The sequence below is a fragment of the Metopolophium dirhodum genome, chromosome 3, assembly GCF_019925205.1.
Source record: "Metopolophium dirhodum isolate CAU chromosome 3, ASM1992520v1, whole genome shotgun sequence".
NCBI lineage: Eukaryota > Metazoa > Arthropoda > Insecta > Hemiptera > Aphididae > Metopolophium > Metopolophium dirhodum.
The window spans coordinates 23,918,652-23,941,173 of NC_083562.1; the positions used below are offsets into that span (position 1 = coordinate 23,918,652).

The 22,522-nt window shown below is 28.4% G+C and overlaps 1 protein-coding gene, 1 long non-coding RNA gene and 1 pseudogene across 2 annotated transcripts; all 3 read left to right on the plus strand.

Annotated features, from left to right (window-relative positions):
* LOC132940938 (acetyl-coenzyme A transporter 1-like) lies at positions 1 to 8,726 on the plus strand. Its single transcript, XM_061008747.1, has 9 exons — positions 1 to 328; positions 599 to 725; positions 1,124 to 1,283; positions 3,311 to 3,465; positions 4,208 to 4,392; positions 7,443 to 7,627; positions 7,749 to 7,875; positions 8,030 to 8,245; positions 8,354 to 8,726. Exons 1-9 carry the CDS (start codon positions 128 to 130, stop codon positions 8,540 to 8,542), a joined length of 1,545 nt encoding a protein of 514 aa, XP_060864730.1. The 5' UTR covers positions 1 to 127; the 3' UTR covers positions 8,543 to 8,726.
* A 1,268-nt stretch (positions 8,727 to 9,994) lies between these two features.
* On the plus strand, positions 9,995 to 15,160 carry LOC132940605 (acetyl-coenzyme A transporter 1-like; annotated as a pseudogene).
* A 412-nt stretch (positions 15,161 to 15,572) lies between these two features.
* On the plus strand, positions 15,573 to 16,645 carry LOC132940939 (uncharacterized). Its single transcript, XR_009664117.1, has 3 exons — positions 15,573 to 15,703; positions 15,775 to 16,292; positions 16,389 to 16,645. It is a non-coding gene; the product is annotated as an uncharacterized LOC132940939 (long non-coding RNA).
* The last annotated feature ends 5,877 nt before the right edge of the window (positions 16,646 to 22,522 follow it).

Sequence of the window (22,522 nt, forward strand, 5' to 3'; positions counted from 1 at the left end):
AACAACGATTAAACAAATTCGACATCCACAATAGTATGGTCGCATTTATTCTTTTAGTGAAACAACTGAACCCCTGATGAATAGCAGGTAACGCGTTAATAAAATTTAAAATTTGTTGTGGCTCAACATGATAGATACAACAACAAGTAGACATGAAATAGAAAAACCTGCTGATGACTCAACTTGGCATAAACCAAATTTGAAAGGAGATTGGTGTAATATTTTTTTACTGACATTACTTTACACCATGCAAGGCATACCCTTTGGATTGTCAGTGGGCTTACCAATAATTTTTCAGAGTAAAAATATTGTAACTTATGATGATCAAGTAAGTTTATTATATATTATATACCTTATATTACTTATCTAATAATTATTTTAATTTTATAATTATATACAATTAAATTTAAATAAATATTTGACTTATTATTAATGTATAATGTGTAATTCAAAATAAGTAGGTACAAAATATGTTCAATCAATATTACGTAATTATGTTTGTATCAGTATGATAATGCAACACCAACATGAGTAAAAATACTATTTTAAATTTATGATTTAGAAATATTTTCAAATCATTATTAATATTATGTTTAAGGGTTCAATCAGTTATGTTCTATGGCCGTATGCTATAAGACTATTTTGGGCACCAATAGTTGACTCATTCTACGTACGATGGATTGGCCGACGAAAATCTTGGTTTATACCCCTTCAATACTTAATAGGTATGTCGTATGTGCAAATTGTCATCTATATATTTTTAGTAATTAAGTCAAATTTACTATACATTTAAAATCAATATTAGTATGATACAATTATTTTATGAAATTGTAGGAATCAGTTCAATAAAATATTATAGTTGTGTCTACTACTGACTATTATTTTTTTTTTAATAATTTGATGTTACTGATAAAAACTTTAAATATGATGGAATTACAATTAATTTATTAAATTTGTAAACAAGCACCTAGCTATTATGGCTTATGCAATATACTTAGCTTTGTATACGATATCTGTTCAGTTGTACAGATAATATTGTTATCTATGTATTTTGTAATAACTTTGTACCTATCTATTTTTATTTTATTACTTTGAATTAACAACAATGACCAATACGGAACAGGTGCATTATTACTATATTTCGCTAATAACATGGATGAATGGTTACCTGAGTCAGGGAAACCGAACCTTAAGATGATTGTGTGCTTGTTGTTCATCATTAACTTGTTGAATACTACCCAAGATATAGCCGTTGATAGTTGGGCATTGACTATGTTGAAAAAGTGAGTGTCATAATAATAATAATTTTATATAAAATACGATGTCAATAATATCGATATAATACAAATAAATAATAAATAAAATGTTATTATAATAATTATAGTTTATGACTATGAGTTCCTATCTTAGTGCCCACTCTGAGGGTTTTGCTTTTATTTGTGCATGTAACACTGTACTGTACATTTCACTACTACCTATGTCGTATGCTGTAGATATAATAAAATAAAATTAATAACTACTTAAATTGATAGTATGACCAAACATACCATATAACATATAATCTAATGAGTGCAATGACATACGTCCTGTTTTAAACAGGATAGTCTTGTTTTTCGTGACTATCCTGTTTTAATTCTGTTTTTTGTTATTTTTTCATCAAAAAGTGAATTTAGCGATTAATTGATACTTTAGCACTTAGCAGTAACTCTAACAGTAGTTTAAAGAATGTTTTCTAACATAAATATATTGTTGAGTGATGAAAAAATAGTTTTCTAACACTATAAACGCTATAATTTATGTTAAAAATCATTTTAAAATTTATTCTTGTAATTAATTTTTAATTTTTTTCAAAAACAAAATGAATTATTAGATTTAATAGATTCATCACAAAAATACGACTTTGCAAATAAAAAGCAACTTCAATCGACATCAAATCAAAACTTGTAAAATTAACAAATGTACCTATGTCTGATTTTTTAAAAATATAATACCTACCTAGTTGGTTTTACTATATACCTACAAATTTAATAATATTATACATTTTGTTGTTATAGTATATATAATTAGGTAATAAATAAATAAATAAATTTCATGTTATGACAGTCAATACATTGATTATTTACTCATTGCAAAAAAGTGACCTGATTTTTTTTTTAGATATGGTCACCTACTCAACTTACTCTAGGAGTTATACTCAGATAAAAACAAAATAATATGTTCTATTTATAAATGTAACAAGGTCCGTTACCCCAGCACTGCTATGTTTGAAACTGAATATCAAAACTATTCAGTATTAGGTATGTAGGTACTTTATTTTGTACAATTTTGTACAGCCAAAATAAAATTGTATACACCTCCACAAACACGAGAAAATGCGGTTTCCCTATGTCCGTGCTGCAGTGACGTTATTACCGTTAGGTACGCACTAGCACCGCCAATGACTAATTATTATCAACCTATGGTAGTTGTTACATTCAATATAGTATTTAGTATTGTCTTAAGGTTATATTTGTTTAATTTTATTTAAACCCTTAGTGATACATTTTTTCTACATATTGTATATACAAATACATTTAGTCTAAATGAAAAATAAATCAATACAAATCTTATGAACCTATAACATTATTATGTTAATAAAGTTTACTTTTGGAAGGAATATGACATATGTTATAGTTAGTAAATACTAAATAGTATGTAAAAATATAGTTATACCAAGTTTGTCGATTTTATTTAATTCAACCTAAGGCGGATAAATACAATCAATTAATACAAAATCCTAACCTAACCTAACTGTACTAACATCCGATGAATAAAAAAAAACCAAACATTTGTATGTATAAAGAAAAAAGAAAAAGAAAAAGAAAAAAAAAAGAAAAAAAGATGCAAAAAATTGGTTTACCAAAACCGTGATTTGATCTTGAGACATTCTGTACTAAAATCCATTGAAATGCCACTGCGCCAACAGATGATTACAAAAATGTTCATCGTAAATCTCAAAATTCCTGTTATTTGAGCACCTCCCCGGGTCGGATCCCTAATTTACCTTTTTTAAAATTAGTCTATCTTCTTCCCAGAGGTCTAATCTATTTCTGTACCAAATGTCATCGCAATCGGATGAACGGTTTAGGAATGCATAAAGGGCACACACACACACACACACACACACACAAACTTTCATTTATATATATATATAATATAGATATGTGCATAAATAATTATTGGATTTAAATGTAATATTTAAACATAATATGGTCAGCTGAAAAAAAGCGTGGTATAGTATATTTGTAAGAGTCATGTTTTTATTTTTCAGAAATAATGTGAGTTATGGATCCACTTGCAATTGTATAGGTATCGGCGTCGGAATGTTTATTGGTTCCGTTTGCCCAATTCTTCTTTCATCCGAGCAATTCTGTAATAGATATTTACGACTCACACCCGGTACAGGAGGAATAATCAGTATCAAAAGTACGTCATAAATACTACCTGAAAGGATTTTTAGCAAAAGTTGTGATTACAAGGGAAGTAATAAATTATGTTAAAATTATGATATACATTGCTTGAAGGGTAATAATTGCCTCTACCAGCACTCCCCCTCCCCACGACTTCAAAATATCTACCTAAAATTAGTACTATTTTGTGAAATGTCTAGAAACATTTTGTCTTAATAATACTCTTTTTCGTTTCCCGTCTCGGACTTTCAAATTGTATTCTCTAGGTGCTAACTAGTGTGCAGATACCACACTGGAGACCTTTTAAATGATTATTTCTGTTTCAAAAACACGTGATTCTGAGAATCTTAAAAACTAAAACTGCGTTGTAAAATTAATTTTTTAGATGATTTGAATATTTTGTTATAGTATGTGATTTTTATTCAATTTTTAGTAACTTTAAGTAACCTAATTTAAAACGGGAGGGGGGGTCTAAAGACTATCATTAGTGTATTACAATCAAAATAAGACTAGCGGATGACTATTATTTTGTTTTAAACGAAAATGATAAGTAGTCTACCCCTGCAGTGCATTTTATTTATAGATATATTTAACTAGCCTATAAACTTTAAACAAATGCCACTATTATTTTATTAAAACATTTAATAACGACTATGATAGTATTATTTTGCGATTATTATCAATTAGATATACTTAATTTCGTAGAATTATGAACATTTTTTTGATGAGTGTTCATTGATATATCTTTGTTTTTACAGATATTGTCTTTCTTTGGGGCGTCGTGTTTTTAATGATTACAACATTGGTTACTATCTTTAAAAAAGAAAAGGATACTAGTTTAGAAGATGTAAAGATCAATATTTTTCAGAATTATAAACTCATATGGAGTCTATTAAAGCTTTCTAGTATGAGAGTATTTCTAATAGCTGTTCTAACATCGACAGTAAGTACTTATTAAATGTTAAGTATAGTGAAATATTGAATTTTTAACTTATTAATTACCTATTCATAACATTTTGAATTACCTGAAATATATCGTAGTAGGTACCTATAGTTTCTAGGAATCTATGAATCCGTAACAATATAATTATATGAAGTGTAGTGTACTTGCCTCTCGCTAAAGATTCTTAAAAAAAGATATTTTTATATTAATATAGCGTAGGTTGAACTAATGTATGGCAAAAATATCAGATACCTACTGTATTATATTGTTTTAAATATTTTAACAATTAATATTATTGTTATTAACTTTTTTGTGTAGTAATAAAGTACCATAAAATAAAGTAAAGATTTCAAAGTTGCATTGTTTGCCGAAAATTATAATATTTATAATTATTTTATTAATTATAATTTACAATATATATACATAATACACATAAATATAATATTTTGTATAACACATTACATATTGATATTACATTAACACAGGTTCATAGGTACTCCAAAATATTTCTTTACTATTTCTAATAACTTTAAGGGGGCTCCAGTTGATTGTGTTTTAAGGAAATTAATATAGGCAATTTAACATGATGACTTGTAACTTATAAGTGAGTGCAAAGTAAACGAAGTATGTGTGAGTTTAAAATCGTTTTCGGTCAATATTTCCCAGAAATGTCTTGAATTATAATAGTAGTTAATATTAATTTATGATCAACTTTTTTCAATTTACAAAAGTGGTTTTAGACCAAAAAGCCAGACAAAACTGAAGGAATTTAGTTTGATGGATTTAAATTTTCAAAACTGATTTTCATTGATTACCAAGTTGAGGCGATATTGAATATAAATTTTATCAGCTGTGATATTCATAAATAAAAATATAATATTTTTGTATTTATATTATTCATTACACTAACAATAATTTGAAAATTAAAAATTTGCCTCTGAGCAAACCTAGTAAACTTGTTAATTAGTCATAATTCGGTTTCAAAATTAAAATCTATCAAACTAAATTCCTCCAGTTTTGTTTGGCTTTTTGGTCTGTATTCATAGTAGAATTACCGAAATTCCACAACGCATAGGGAAGAACTTTATCTGTGTCGCAGTGTTTTTTTTTATTTGGATTACATACAACATAATACAATATACTTACAACTAAAGTTATCAGTTTGAGAACATTAGGTTTTTTTTTTCGTTTAGTTTTTAAAAATTATTGGTAAGTGCTATCAAAAAAACAAAAACACTACGACACAGGTACACTTCTACCTTATGCGTTGTGGAATTTTGGTAATTCTTCTATAAATACAGAAGGAGCCTATACTGCCGCCACCGAGAGACCGCTACTCGTTGGTGCATCCAAATGACCGAGCTCCACGTTCTTGTACTCAAATTTCTCCCACTCTATCATATAGTTGTAGCAACGACGCTGGCGGTGGCTAGCGTATGGGCAGATTTAGTGGTGGGAATGCGGGAGATCGGACGAGTTTTGGTCGCCGCCCAGTAGCGGTCTCTTGGTGGCGGCAGTACAGTTGTGCCGCGTAAAACAGTTTTTGCTAAGTTGTGCATTTGTAAGACAGAGACAAAGCATGCGGGTGTAGCGTCCCTTTAAAGGGGCCCCAGTCGATGAAAAAAAGTGACTTAAAAGATCAGATAAAAATCAGTTTTATATTAAAATATATATTTTATGCAAAAACAATATAACTTACTGTGTACAGACTTATACTTGGTCTTCTTATCGTAGTTCAATATATTATGGATAAATATGACTGTCTTAGTGTATGTTGTGTGTTGCCATAACCACATTTTAATCTTATTTTGAAGGTATCTTAATGAAGAAAAAGAACCGGTAAAATACGATTGAGAACGGCATTTTTGGTAACACGATTGAAAACACTAGATATTTTATTTTTTCCCAGCGTTGCCAAATTTAATCGAATGATAATTTGAACACGATAATTTTTTGATATTGAATTAGCAATATATTATGTTAATTGTTATTAAAATTCTATCTGAAACTCAAGCAGAAACAATATTGAAAATATCTACGATAATTAGAGTCAAGGTACTAAGAATAATATGTCTATGCCCTATGACAATAGCCAATAGGTTAAGTAGATTTGGGGTCTTAGATGATCTAAAAATGTTGGTAATTACTAATGATCTATCAATAAAAATAATTTGTAAAAATGATTGAAGTATAACGAATACTATACCTACATCTAATATTACATATAGTTAATATTTTTGTAAAACCATATTTAAAGAATATTATCCTCAGTATGAATATTTTAATTGTCTTAACAATATTATTAATTGATGACTTTTTTCAAGAATATTTATTTTATGCATACCGGCATGAATCATTCAATAGCCAAATAAATATGGTAACGTTGCACGTAAATTCGTTCTCGATCATATTCTTTTTTGGGTCAGTGGTAAGTTTTTTGTTATTTTTAAGTGTTTTCAATCGTTCGGCCCAAAAGGTATAACGTTCTTAATCGTCCGATAGCCAAAAAAAACTATCTTTTTAGAAATTGTTTCTTACCTAGTATGGTTAAAAAATAGAATATAAAATCGAACATTTTCCAAATAATAAATACATATAATTATTATAATACAAATCGATTTATTCAAGAAGTGCCGGTTTATTGTGTTATAAATATTTTAATCGGGGGACGGAGTGGCCGAGTGGACTAAGGCGTCAGTTGTGACGCACACCGACGCTGGTTCAAACCTCGGTTCATGGGCGGCATTTTTCTTCGGGCAAGTCACGGTGTCCGGAGATAAGTGCCGCCATCCCCCACCCGGGCATGGCAGATACCCACGGGTGCCCACTAAAAAATCTGCCAAAACTACACACACGTGTTACACCTACAGTTCCCTCCCCTACAAACAAAAAACAAACAGCTAATGGCCATAGTTGCCGGGCTTCACGATCAATAAAAAAAAAAAAAAATATTTTAACAATAAAATATAATATTATTTGATTTTCGATATAATATAATAAATTAAATTCTATAATACAATAGTAGTGTTTCTCTTGTTCTATTTATATAGATTGGGTATTCTACAATGGACACGGTGGTGAACTTGAAATTAATTGACGCTGGTGTTTCTAAAGATGACATTATGTTAATGACTACTGCCATGTCTATCTTAAGAATATTCTTACCTCTTCCACTAGCCAAGTATACTGGGGGTCCGAAACCGCTCAGTTTGTATCTGAAATGTACGCCAATAAGGTACGAAAAATGTATTTATATTTTAATTTTTTGTAAAAGTAAAAATTAATACACGCTGTATGAGGCCGAATAAAAATGGATTCGCATTTTTTTGTTTCATGAAGACGATATTGTGTTTCAGATTACTCTGGAGTGTACCATATGTTCTGTTGATTTATTATACGCCGTTTTTAATTAAAAATAATGGAGTTGTGAATGTACCAATATATTATTATTTTATCTTAGGTTTTATATTTACAATAAATGAAGTACGTCTGACATTTAATAACATATTGATAAGTTTATTGATCATTAGAGGTTACATATTTTATAAATATAAAAATTGTTTTTAATGAAGAAATATATATTATTTTCATTATCATACCATAAGATGACTGATAAGTATTGATTTTTGTTTTTTAGCTGCTGGCTGACATCATGATAATTACACATTTATCTTTCTTCATTAAGATTAGTGATCCTCGATTTGGAGGCACTTACTTAACATTATTGAATACAGCTCGAAGTTTATCATGGGTAATACCAAATACTGTTATTTTAAAGACGGTTGATATTTTAACATTCAATAAGTGTTCAAACGATGACCATCGTAGTTGTTCTACGACCGATTTTCAAAATGTAAGACATTTAGAATTAATTTAATTTGTATTTATTTACCTACGTATTATTAATTAATTTATTTAACTATTGCACAATTGTAATAAAATATTTTTATGATTTGTTTAGATTTGTAATACAAAACCGGGCCATAATTGCGTGACAATTTTGGACGGTTACTATGTTGAAGCAGCCATTTGTATGGCGATTGGATTTGTTTGGTATGCTATTTTTAAGAGTCATTACAAAATTCTTCAATCAAAAAATCATTCAGATTGGATTGTTGATTTGAAAAGACCAATTTCAGTATATCTCTAAATCACACAGCCACGTATCATCGGCCTAATAACAATACCTTTACCTATTACCTATTACCCATTACCTATTACTAAAATTATATTATAAAATGTTATTGATTATTAAAGTGTTATTTTGTGTTTCACAAGTATAGTGTTTAATTGGTGTATGGTATGTAGTATATAAATTATTTTGTTTCTTTTTAGTTATTTTTTAAAATTATTTTATTGTACCTTGACAGAATAATGCCAATGAAAGATATATTTGTGGTATTTCTGGTGTCCATGTTTTGCATCGATACTACAGTCCTCGCCAACGCCCAACGGTCAATATACTAGTTATGCGCCCGCCGATAACACCCATTAAAATTATTAATTGCAACTCCATCTCAAAATTAATCCCTGAGTCCTGACCTGTGTGATAATATATTTGTACGCTGATCAGAATACAGAATAGCTAATAACTACTTCTGAACATGAAAATCAAAATAATCCAAACCATATGCCAAATCCTATTACAAAGCCGGCAAAGTCAGCATGCTAATAACTATAGTCGCATAACACAATATCAAAATAACCATGCCTCTCTGATTTGGACAAATCAGTTCTCCTATAGCCGGTCTCCTAATTTATAAATGAAATGAAATCAATCTTAAACCCACTTATCACAGTAATCACAATAGTAATCGACAAAGTCTACCCTTCCAAATTAACAAAACATACCACTCAGTTCAAAATGCGTGGGTATTACCAATTGGCGATTTTCTCATTATGTAAACTGGAAAAAAAATTAACAAATTAGAACATTTATATAGTATTACCTACAAATACCTTAAAAATAGCCTAAATAATTAACGTCTAGCGGGAGCCGATACGGTATCATCAAATATTTATTGTGAGGTAAAACTTCTATAAGCATCATCACCTCACAATGGTAAGGGCATAGGCTATACTCCCCTCCCCCCAAAAATTTCCTACATTTTGTTTTAAGTTTATTCAATATTATCAAAGTATACTTTAGTATAGGACTTTAGCCCCCCCCCCCCCCTCCTAAAACCAAACGCTTTTTGTGTCTATTGGTAAGGGATTGTCTATAATTGAGCCACGGAAAGTGTTTTGCATTTGTAATATATAATACAATATTGTGCTTAATATAATAATATGTTTTAGTGATAATTCTATGTTAGAAATTTTCGAATTTTAAAAAGTTTCATCTTCATCAAGAAGTCGATCGCTTATGAAACGAGACCACCAAAACAGTATTATGAAGGTCAGCTCACTGCAGTTACAACTCTCTACGCGGTTAATTTAAAACCGGATTTTCCATCTGAATAGTGGTAAATAAAAAGCTAGGCATAAAGAAGGAATTTGTTTTATTTTGATCATTCGCTGTCAAATTTTGAACCGTCCAACTACATAAAGTAGGAACGTTTAGTATTTTATCACGTGTCGAGCGGGACGTCATCGAAGCATTCGAAGCATGTGCTTGCACTGATCATGGGATGGTTTGTACCTACCTAATCGTCGTCAATTAACGGGAGATAATAAACGAATATTGTGAATATTGTGAAAATACATTTTAATTTCGATTTTTACGTGCCAAGAATTAATTATTTTTGCAATACGATTTCTCAAAAGTACCTAAGTGATCGAAAAATACTTAAGTATGTTATTTCAAAATAGCTTCATAAAAATTGCTATATTGAAAATGTCCATTTTCAATTATTAATCGTTTCAACGATAATATTATATTGCCATATAATTGATTGGCTTTCATACAAGGAAATTGCAATACTAATAATAAAAAAAAATATGTAATAAAAAGTACTTTTCTGTGATCAAAAAACTAAACAGTGAGGATTTTCAATTTTGAGTACTTGTGTGACCAAATTAAAAAAATATTAGGTATACGGTAAGTACCGTCATCTATGTAGATGGTAACAAATATAATTTGATATATATTTTACACTGTAGATTCACGTACTTATTATAGTAAAATCGAAAAATGTACCTATACGGGCTACGACTATTTTAAATATTATAATATTGTTTAATACCTTTATTTATGTATACAATAATGTTATATTACATTATTATGTTACCAACTGTTTATTTTGAGTGATTGAGTTACAACTTACAAAGATAATCTAAATATTTTATACGATACATTAATCACATGATTGATAGTTGATACGATTTTCCAATACATTTAAAGGATTTTTATAGACTCTTAAGCGTAAATCGATTGGTTTAATGATTAATATGAATAAATTATAATTGTTAGTACGAAATAAAAATGTGAAACTATAAATATAAAAACATAAATTGGTTATAGTAATAGTTTTTATAAAATTGGTAATTACAATTTAACTGCATCAATTTATTGACTATTGAGTAGAAAATACAGATAAAAATACTACACTAAACTAGATAAAAAAGTTACAGGTACTTATATAAATATTGTGCGAATAAATGTCCTATGGTTATAAATTGATATTGGTCGATAATTGCGCCGATAGATTTTAAAATATATAGGTATAGTGTACACCAGCGGTTCTCAAACTGTGGTATGCGAACCACTAGTGGTAAGCGAAAGACTACATGGTGGTACGTGGAAGATCGCATGGTGGTAGGACGGAAAATTAAAAATAAATATTAGATTCTTAGCGTAGCGATGGTTTTACAATATCGAGTGAGTTTTTTTAAATACTCAGATTTCCAGTGAAATCTGTATATAATCGTTGATATGTACCGCGTAAGTACGTAGATAAATTCTGATTATTTTATATTCTTAGGTATTATTAATTATTTGTACTAAATATTTTCTCTTCGGCCGTTTAGTTTATTGGTGTTAGTCAACTTAAATAGTTTAGTTTATGTCTTTAAATATTTACGTTCTTACCTGCCTTGTGTTCCATATTTGTTTACAGTTTACACTACATTCAAAATTCATTTATAGGTACTGGTTTTACGGGTTTCAAGTCATTAGCTAATTCTATTATTTATCATGTAATATATTCAATTATTTTTTTATATAAAACTAAGTTTGGAATAAAATTTATTTATTTATTCTAATTTTAATTTTGATATATCTTTCTAGATTAATTTTCGTAGTTTTGATTCCGTTATGCATATAACCGTCGTGTCTCGTGGGTGTTTATATTAGGTACTTTCAAGTAGTGAACATTTAAAAAAAATTACCGATTATATAAAAGGTATATCATGTATAATATGGTTCAGTTGCTTGTAACTATTAATTTCCTAAAAAATTGCAAATTTTTTTAATAACTTAATTGATTTTTCGATTATCTGGCTACTGTAAACCTGACACCTGTGGATTGTTATAGGTCGGACAATATAATTTAATCTTTTTGAATATCTATGTTGATTAACTTGTAGATTATTCTATTTGTTTTTGATATTTTCTTTCTTTACCCAAGGTGTTAAGTTATTCTGTAGAATCAATTTTTGATCATGAATAAACCATGCACAATTAAATGCGATCCCGAGGAAGTTGTAGCAGCTAACAAATCTACTATGCCAAACATACCTAATTTGAAGGGAGATTGGTTAAACTTCAACTTGTTGTTATTGCTTATCCGGTACTCTTCCAATCATTTTACAGAGTAGAAAAATGGTGAGTTATGAAGAACAGGTAACTTTTCAACTAATAACTTCATGTGACAAAAAACTATTACATTTAATATTTAAATATAAAATTTGTGTACTTATAATAAATTATAATATTATAGAACATTATAAAAGTTTATGATAATATTATGTTTTAATTTAGGCTTTATTTAGTATTATACTTTGGCCTTATACATTGAAAGTTTTATTGGCCCCATTAGTAGACTCTTTATATGTACAACGGATTGGAAGAAGAAAATCATGGTTATCACCTCTTCAATATTTAGTAGGTATGTACCAGCTATATAGTGGTATACTATATTTTACTCAAGAAATCTAAAAATGTTTTTCAATTCAATTTTGACCGGATTTCTGTGTACATATCATTAATTATTGTATTTGTAATATTTTACAATTTTGTGCATTTATTTTATTATTATCTTTTATTGAAGGACAATCTGATTATTATAGGGATAATTTTGATGTATACGGCAAATAACATCGATGATTGGTTACCCGAATCAGGGAAACCAAACCTTACGATGATTGTATGTGTCATATTTGCTATCAATGTCCTGTCCGCAATTCAAGATATTGTCGTTGATGGTTGGTCGTTAACTATGTTAACAAAGTTAGAGGTTTTATTATTTTAAATTCAAAGAATAACAAGGAAAATATTGGTTTTGGGTAATGATAAGTTATATATTAGACTTATAAATTATAATAGTTATGAGTTATAACGTATTTAAAACGGTTTAAACATTTTACGAAATTGGATATAGGTATTGTCTATAGTTCTATACTTCTACCTATAGATTATATATTTTAAGCTATAATACAAATTGTACTTTAAAGCTTAAACAATTACATTTTTGTATTTTCCGTTAATTCTATTAACATAAAATTATTTACAATTTTGTAATTTATAATAAGTACCTCTCTAAAAAAATCTTTTAAATTGTTTGGTAATCCTAACATTCCATAGAATTTTTTGTGATATAATGTGATCCACTTAATTTATTCTAATACTTTATTTAGTTAGTTTCTGTTTCGTATCCATAAAAAAAAAATTAACAATTTTTTATTTATGTGATTTCCCACTGTTATTTAAAATGTTATCTTTGTACAGAAATAACGTAGGTTATGCTTCTACGTGCAATGCTACTGGATTACCAATTGGAATGTTTATTGGGTCAGTTTGTCCAATTCTGCTGGTATCCAAGGACTTCAACAACAAATATTTTCGAGTTATGCCTACCACGGGTGCAGGTTTAATGACATTGCAAAGTACGTATATATATAGAGACTAAGATGTGTGTATATGTTATTACTTATTACTTATTTGCACTTGATTGTTCTGTGTGGCAAATATAATCTAATTTTATGTAGTCAAAAAGTTTTTGCATAACAATCCAAATCAATAGAATATGAATTGATGACAATATCCAACTAATTATCACTCATTAGCCACCAAAAATCAACATCGACCATGGTCGTCGTTAAATTACTCTGAATCAAAATAAAATTAAAATTAAAAATATATACCTACAATATAATGTGTATTACTATACATTTTAGAAATATTATAATTATTAAAAATATTAAATATTATTCTAAAATATTATAATTATTAAAAATATTATTCATATATTTTTTTTTTTTTTTTTGGTTGAGGCTTCGACAACCGAGTTCATTAGCCTGTGGAACTGTGGGGGAGGGTACTGTAAAAAAAATTATTACACACGTATGTGTTTGTTTTTGGCAACATTTTTAAGTGGGCACCTGTAGGTATCTGCCATGCCCGGCTGGGCTCTCTCTGGATAACGTGACTGCCCGAAGAACCGCAACCGACGTCTAGTCCGCTCGGACACTCCGTCCCCCATTATTCATATTATGAAATATGAATGGTATATTTATATTTTTTGTAATATGTATAATTACATTTTTACCACCATTTAATAAGTTTTTTTTTCATAATATTCGGTTGTCATCATGTGTGACATAATCAGATTTACTAAAGTTTATTTAGATTTTAGAAAATGGATCACTTTATTATTATTGTTTATTATAAAAGATTTATATGCAGCGTGGGATCAACATTTTTATATTTCGATGGTGGGCCAAAACTGTATTTAAATGAGTGACTAGGAAAACGTTTTTGAGTCTGTGACCACTGTGATAAATCCTAATAGGAAGTATGTTTAAATATTTAGTAAAAATTTTTTTTATAATGAACTTATTATCTTACATTTTTTCTTGATTTATTTAAATGTAATGCTCTGTGCACACTAATACCTATAGGTACTGAAATGTATAGTTAACAGTATAGTAATTGTTGATTGGTATTTTTTTTCTAGCTTTTATATATTTATGGAACATTATATTTTTATTGATAACTACATTAATTGGTATATTTAAAAAAGAGAAAGATAATAAATTACAATTGGACCACGTAAAGATCAGCGTTTTTCAAAATTATAAACTGTTATGGGACATTTTAAAGAAGCCTAAAATAAAACTATTAGCAATAGCATTGCTGATAGCAAGGGTGAATATTATTCAGTTGCATTAAAATGTTATGACGTTTTTTGTACACTTCAATAATACGTTCCTAACATCATAAATATGTATTATATCATAATAGTTTGGATTTTCTGGAACGGACGCTGCATCGAAATTGAAATTAATCGATGCCGGGATATCGAAAGATAGGTCCATTTCAATGGCCCCCCCACTTTCGAAATTTGAACTTCTGACCACGCCAAACGTTTGTGCATCGTTTGTGCAGAAATGTGCACCAAGTCCAATCGTTTGTGCACAAAAACTGAAAGCTCTATCCCTAAAACAAAATGGGGGGGCCATTGAAACTGTAGCCCCCCCACATTGAATATTTGGATTTTTGAATGTGCCAAACGTTTGTGCATCGTTTGTGCAGAAATGTGCACCAGGTCCCGACGTTTGTGCACAAAAACTCCCAGCGCTATCCAAAAAACAAAGTGAGGGGTATTAATACGAGTCTCCCTTTTTTGAAATTTGAAATATTTGTCATATTAATAAATGTTGTTTACGTACCTAATAGGTTTAATAGAATTTTACTATTGCCATGTAAACGTATGACAAATAAAATCTTCAAATATTTTTAATTTATCAAGAAAGCATTATCTTGTTCTAATGTTTTTGATTTCAAAATTGTATGAATAAATACAGTTTTTTCTTTATGCATTTCTTTACTTTATATTTTATATTATATTTTGCTGATGAAAATGTGTTTATGGACAGGTACCTAAATTATTCGACGTTGCTGTATGTCCGGTCCAATAATGTAAGTTATAAGTCATTGTGTATATTTTAATACAATAAAAGCATAGTAAAAAAATAATTAATAGACTATATTAATATAGTACCTACGTCCTACTTAATTAATTTAATATACCTAACCGTACCTATATACATATAAAAATATTATAATAATATATTATTTATGTTTGAATTCATTAGAACAATGGCGTATCAGACGTCGCTCCCAAACCGGTCGACATCCATCTGCATAACTGTGAGTTGAAAACGTCTATATTTAAAAATTGTTATAGTATAATATTTATCTAATAAATTAATTTTCTTTAGCATTCCGCAAGAATGAGCGGTATAGTTTGAAAACTTACCAAAGTTATCTGGTGGATGTCGATACGTTGGTGAGCAGCCGTCGCACATAGGTCTTATGTACCTATGGAAAGTTATTATTGGATCGGTCATAATATTACGTTGAGAAGTTATCTGTCCATAAACTTATTTTCAGATTTGTAGGCCAATTCCGTTGCCATTTTTTAATCATTCTTTGTTTTTATTAAGGTTGAGGTGTAACAGCATTTTAGGGGCTATTGTAATTCCCACTTCCAGGACTTTATCATACATACAGCCGACAGCCCGATGATCTACATTTTTGTGTATTCTGGTCTACCCTATGATGGCCGCGAAGTAACGATCACCTCACCGTTTATCAGATTGCCCAGTTTGAAAGAGTCTTCAACAATTTCATCGGATAGGTACGCCATAAACCGTGGCATAGCGCTGGGCCAGCATCATTTTGTCCGGATCAATATCTACAAAAATGACGTCCCAATTATTAGAAGCTAATAATATAGGTACTTAATATTTATTGTAATATAATATAATATTAAACTCATTATACCCAGTTATTACGATTAAGTAGAAATAATATTTTTCAAATAATATTACAGTGTCTTTGTCGAACAGTCAGCTGTACGAAGTTTCCGCTGTGCCACAAAACGGGTCGACGCCGGTCGCTGAACATGGGAAGTCCTCAAGTCCACCAAGCATCGTATTGATGAATCAACAATACATCTTACATCTTACATCTATCATTGCAATCTTATAATTATTCACCTGAATGCATGTAATCCTGAATGTACAGTTAATTTATTACTACCCATCTACAAAGTCAACACTGTATTAATAAAAGTATTTATTGTTAAAATAAAATTGAATTCTATATTATTTATAGGTACTTAAAAATTATTTGGGTATAAAGGAAACATATTTTAATCATACAAAATTAGATAAACTAAAAGACAAAAATAATAAGTAAATACGTCGTGTTAAAAATAGTTTTTAATTAATATAGGTAGGACAGGTACCTATTATGTAGGTAGGTACTTATCCAAAACTCGTTTATCAGGAATTAAATAAAAAGGGAGGTCAATTAAAAAATGGAGGGTAAGTGGATGTCGCTCTGCTGTACAGTAAGTTACAAGTAGGTCACTGTAATGGATGGTGTTAAATTTGAATTCAATGATATAATATTATCATTGTATAAGAAAAACGATTCTGAGCGAAAACGGTCCGTCAGCCTATGATATTACCAAGTATATTTGATGATATTATAGTGAATAAAGTAATTTATATTATATAACCTATTTACGTGGAACCTTGTTTTAAATTTTTAATCCTTAGTTACAAAAGTTGAACATTTTATAAATTTTTAACTACAAAATAATTATTAAATTATAAATTTGATAAATGTTGTCAAAATTTGAACTTTAAATGCTTATAAATAAAAATTGATCCTATGTATTTTTAATATTTTTTAACTGCTATTAGAACGATATATCAGCAGCCTTATATTAAATTTTCACACTTTTTTACCCAACAAATAAAATTTTATTGATATTTATAGAAAAAAAAAACTAAAATAAATGAAAACTGACTATGTCCGTAAACAGCTCAAAAAGAATCAAATTATTTTCAAAATTTTATCGTGTATAGGAAATGCTAATATAAACATTCAGTGAAATTTTCAAGTATCTACAGTCATACGTTTTTTAATTACAACAAAATAAGAAAATCGTTATATGAGAAATCGAGTGAATATCAAATGTTGTAAAAATATTAATATCAAACGTTCATAAAAATATAATTTGACTTTCTTGTAGATATTTTTTTTTTGATATAGGTAAACTTATTGATAATCTTTATTACATTTTCGAATCTTAGATTGAAAAAGAAAAATTTTTATGAATTCTCAACTCAAAATAATTTGATAATTTTCGTGATTTTTCCGTATTTTGTCAATATTTGAACTTTAAATGCTTATAAATAAAAACCGTGACTAAGGATTTTTAATTTTTTTCATATGCCTTTGAGACAATAACCTAGGAGCCTTCTATTAAATTGTCGAGCTTTTTTAACCAACAAATAACATTTAATTGATATTTATAGAAAAAAAACTAAAATAAAATGGAAACTGAAAATGTCCGTAAACAGCTCAAAATAAGTCAAAATATTTGGAAAATGTTATGGTGTATAGAAAATGCTAATATAAGCATTCAGTCAAAATTGAATGTACCTACGGTCATTTGTTTTAGAGTTGCACCAAAAACCAAAATCGATTTTCTCGAAAACGGACTTTGCATAAAAAATTCCCGTTTTTCCTTTGTTTTTCACGTCGCTTTTGAAAACTACTTGGAAAATTTTACTTTTGACCCCCCATAGTACCAACTAAATTCACTTTCCTATCAGAAAAGTTACTATTGAAGAAAATCCAAGCACTTTTACTGTCCTAAAAGGTGATGACAAACACACACAAAAAAAAAAACACACATCATTGTAAAATCAATACATTCATCGCTTCCCTCAGAATCTAAAAAAAAAAATTGGAAGTGACTCTGCTGAACAGTAGGTTACAAGTGGGTGACTGTTATGGATAGTGTTAAATTTGAATTCAATGATATAATATCATAGTATACGAAAAACGATTTTAAGTGGAGACGATTTGTCAGCCTAGGATATTGTATACTATATTTATATTGATATTATTAAATATTATTAATACCGTAGCCGGTTAAGTTGAATTATTATTATTTGTTAATTATCGTATTTGTATATGATAATATATTTTAGACGTTTCAATTACCCACGAATAATATTTTTAAAATAGGCATATCGCATATGTATTTATTACAAGTAACAACGAATTAAGAACGATATTGCAAAAAATAATTGCCGGAAATCATTAGTTTTTAACTGAAAACGACAGGGAAGTCTGAACTTGGCGGTCAGTCTTATTTTTAAGTTATATGTATATATTAACTAATTGAAATATTTGGTATTTTCATATGTACCCGGTATACCACACTGCGCTTGCTCGAACAATTAAAATCAAAAACATCCCTCGACTTGTTATGTAAAACCACCATAGGTGGGTGTCAGAATTATTTTCGCATCATCAATTTTAAAACGTTGATTTACCTAGATTAAAAAAAAAATTAATTTGTAATACTTAAGCTCAGTAAACTTTAAGCGTTGTACGGGTGCGTAAAACCCCGAAAATCGTGAACTTCGTAAGGCTATAAAAAGGCCACAAAAACCAATGATTTTCAGGTAGTCGAGTTTTGGAAAAGTACCTACATAGGTAAATTATAATAATTCATATTGTAAATTAATTAGGTACCAAAAAAATATAACTTCTCAAACACTTTGTCTATTGGCACTGGCGGGAGAATGTATTAGTATGTCTATAAACTTGCGGACCAGTTTGTATAGTTAAATTTGGCATGCGATCTATAATTGAAATAGAAAACCAGAATAGGTGCATTGCAGATCACAAAGATTTCTGTAAAAGAACATACAATTTATAAATATACCGTATAGGTATACTGAGTACTTATATAATAATTTATAAGTTCTTTGGATTTATCATAGTAAATAATATATTTTATAATATCTATGTCATAATATATTTTATAATATCTATGGCATAATATATTTTATAATATCTATGGCAATCGTCAATTGTCGAAATTCGTCGGCGACGGTTAACAATTCTAATAGTTTCAGAAATACTATTGTATTATAAATATAATATATTGTATATTTTGATTTCAGTGAACAAAAAAATAATAGGCCACAAATATAAACGGACAGTTCGTTAAACCGGATAATTTGTAACATAAACTCGCAAATTTCGTTTGATCAGGTTATTTTCATAAAATATTTTGATATTTTCAAGCTCAGCTCATCGGAGTGAGATGATTAGATGAAGATGGATGAAGATAGCTGTTTCTTCGGCGATGGCGGCACTCTAGCTACGTTTCACCGGAAGAGTAGATGTTTACGAGTAAGTTTGTTTTCATATTATTACCTACTATTTTACATTTACTTTTTAGACTTAAATTAAATATTTATTGCCACGGAAATCTGTGAACTAGGTGACGTAGAAGCATTTATAAGTTTAATCCCAATAGCGCAATGTATAAAATACGCGAGACCGTCTTCGTTTCACCACGTCAAGTTTAATACGCACCTTTTTGCATGTTATACTATACGCCGGGTATCACCTTAGGTTTGCGCGAAGTATTTAAAACAATATAATGTTATTAATCTTTATATTTTATATTTGTATATACATTAATACATTATACTCCTCATATATTTTATTAGCATACTTACACCTTTTTTAGTGTAGTTTATACCCTAAATGGCTATAGATATAGGTCTTTATTTTATTAAATGTCTTGCAATTATATATTTTACTATAATTATTAATTTCGTTATAATATAATATAACAATACACTCTAAATTAAATTAGTTGTTATCAAGACAGACAGTCTTAAAACAAACTCTTTTCTGGACGTTTTCAAAACGTATTATGCTTAAAAAAAATTGCACAGTTGTCGTAGCAGTCAGTTGCTAGATCAACCCGTGTGACATCAAATAGGAATTATTCTTGTTTTTTTTAAATAGTTTTTTCGAAAAATATATGTAACATGTATAGCTCATACAATTATGAATTTATAGTTAATGGAAATGCGGATGTTTATACTTCATAGATATTTTTTTAGTCAATAATCGTGAAAATAATTTGATTAAACAATAACCAACCTACTCATCACTAGTATCAATTTTATTATATTACGTGTAAAATCACCAACACAAGGTGCAGACTGCGTTTAAAAAATTAAAAACATAAAATAAAATATTGAATGATTATTAAGAGATCACTTTTGGATAAATGTAAATTAAATTAAAAATAATTAAAAAACATTTTGTGAAAGGATCAAGATTACTGCTAATATTTAAGTCTTAATTATTATTAACAAATAAATACAAATAATAGATTTTTTAATAGCTTTTTACTATTAACATTCAGTGTAAATATAGTTTCTGATCGACTTACCAATATGTAATAAACCTATATGTAATAAAATAATTATTCATATCAAATAATCCTAACAATTTAATGCAAGGATTCTCATAAATTGATCTTACAGCAGCCTTAAAACACCAAAAATACATTTGTACATCATTTACAAAATTTTAGTTCATAATATGAAAATTGAATCTTTATTACGAATACTTATCGTTTACACAGACCACAAGAAAAAATAATTAAAAATATTAAAAAAAAAAACACACATCATTGTAAAAATATAGTTGGTATTATAGTATTTGATGAATTTACTGTATCCGTTTATGGCTTTATGTTAACTCTAAAATCCAGTAATCACATTTTTATTTAATAATTCATAAAATACAATATGCTCTTATAAAAATATTCTTGTGCTTCTGATACCTATTTACCACCTTAATCAATAATTAAATTGATAAACGAAAATAATAATTTAAATAATACCTATATCATATTATTATAATTCAAATTCAAAATTATAAACTATTTTGGTTTATTGTCATATCAAATTTCAATGAACAAATTGGTCGTTAACACAGAACTCTTTGATATAAAAAGTTGCATTATATTATATCCGTGGATACATCATATTGACGTACCTAGTATAATATCTATCATTTATTTATTTAATCTATGGCAAATATCAAAGTCGTTGCAGAAGACACAGTCGATTAACAATTCTAAAATTTCAATAAGCAAAGAAGATATGAGCAAAAAACTTACTGCGTTTCGTATAATTTTATTTTTCATAAATCACAATATTCTAAGTTCTGGCTGTATTCTGGAGCGTTTCCTCATGGGCGTCGCAGTTCACACACGTCACGGATTTCGCCGAAGGAGTCGATAATTAAAGTAAGTTTGTTTTTATATTCTTTTGGGGCTTAAATTTACTTTTAAGACTTAAAACAAATATTTAATGTCACGAAAAATGTGCTATCCAAGTGTTGTAGGCGCATATTTTAGTTCCGGACTAGAAATGTATAAAATACGCAAGATATAAACGTCGTCGTCGTTTTTCCAGTCCCTGTTTGTAGAATAATTATAATTAATAGGTGCATACCTATACAGGGTACTTAATATAAATATATAAATATTTTGGTTTAATTTATAGAAATATATGTTATGACTTATAACTGATAATAGTCATAACATACAATTTTAATTAATAACTGGTAATTTTTTTTCCAAATACAACGTTATAAGTAACTATTAATTTAGTGTCACATACTTAACTTCTATTTTTCACCTAATATCTATATTCTATATCATAGGGATTAGGAATGTATAACCATGTACACATAAAAGTATATTCACGGAATGGTCAACTGCCTATCCTGACGTGTGCGCACTTATGAATAATATACCTACTCATATACTCGTATAGGTATATAAATATGCCTAAATAAATAGTGTAATACTACATACACGATTGTGTTACCTATTATGTCCCTAAAAGTTAGTTTATTTTTTAAATATAGGTAGGTACATTACAAGACTCTAATTAAAATCACATTTTTTTTTTATTTTTTTGAACACAATGTTCTAAAAATTATTAATTAATATATAATTTATTGGTATAGTACTAAATAAATCAATGAAATAAAACAAACACAACTACTATAATTATTAGTAATAATAATATATCCACGTATAAATTAATAAAATAC

Bases quoted from the DNA above. Each gene is read 5' to 3' on its own strand.
- LOC132940938 (XM_061008747.1), top strand. From the start codon at position 128: ATGATAGATACAACAACAAGTAGACATGAAATAGAAAAACCTGCTGAT. The intron at 329-598 runs GTAAGTTTATTA...ATTATGTTTAAG, and splicing joins TTGTAACTTATGATGATCAA to GGTTCAATCAGTTATGTTCT. The intron at 8,246-8,353 runs GTAAGACATTTA...TGATTTGTTTAG, and splicing joins CTACGACCGATTTTCAAAAT to ATTTGTAATACAAAACCGGG.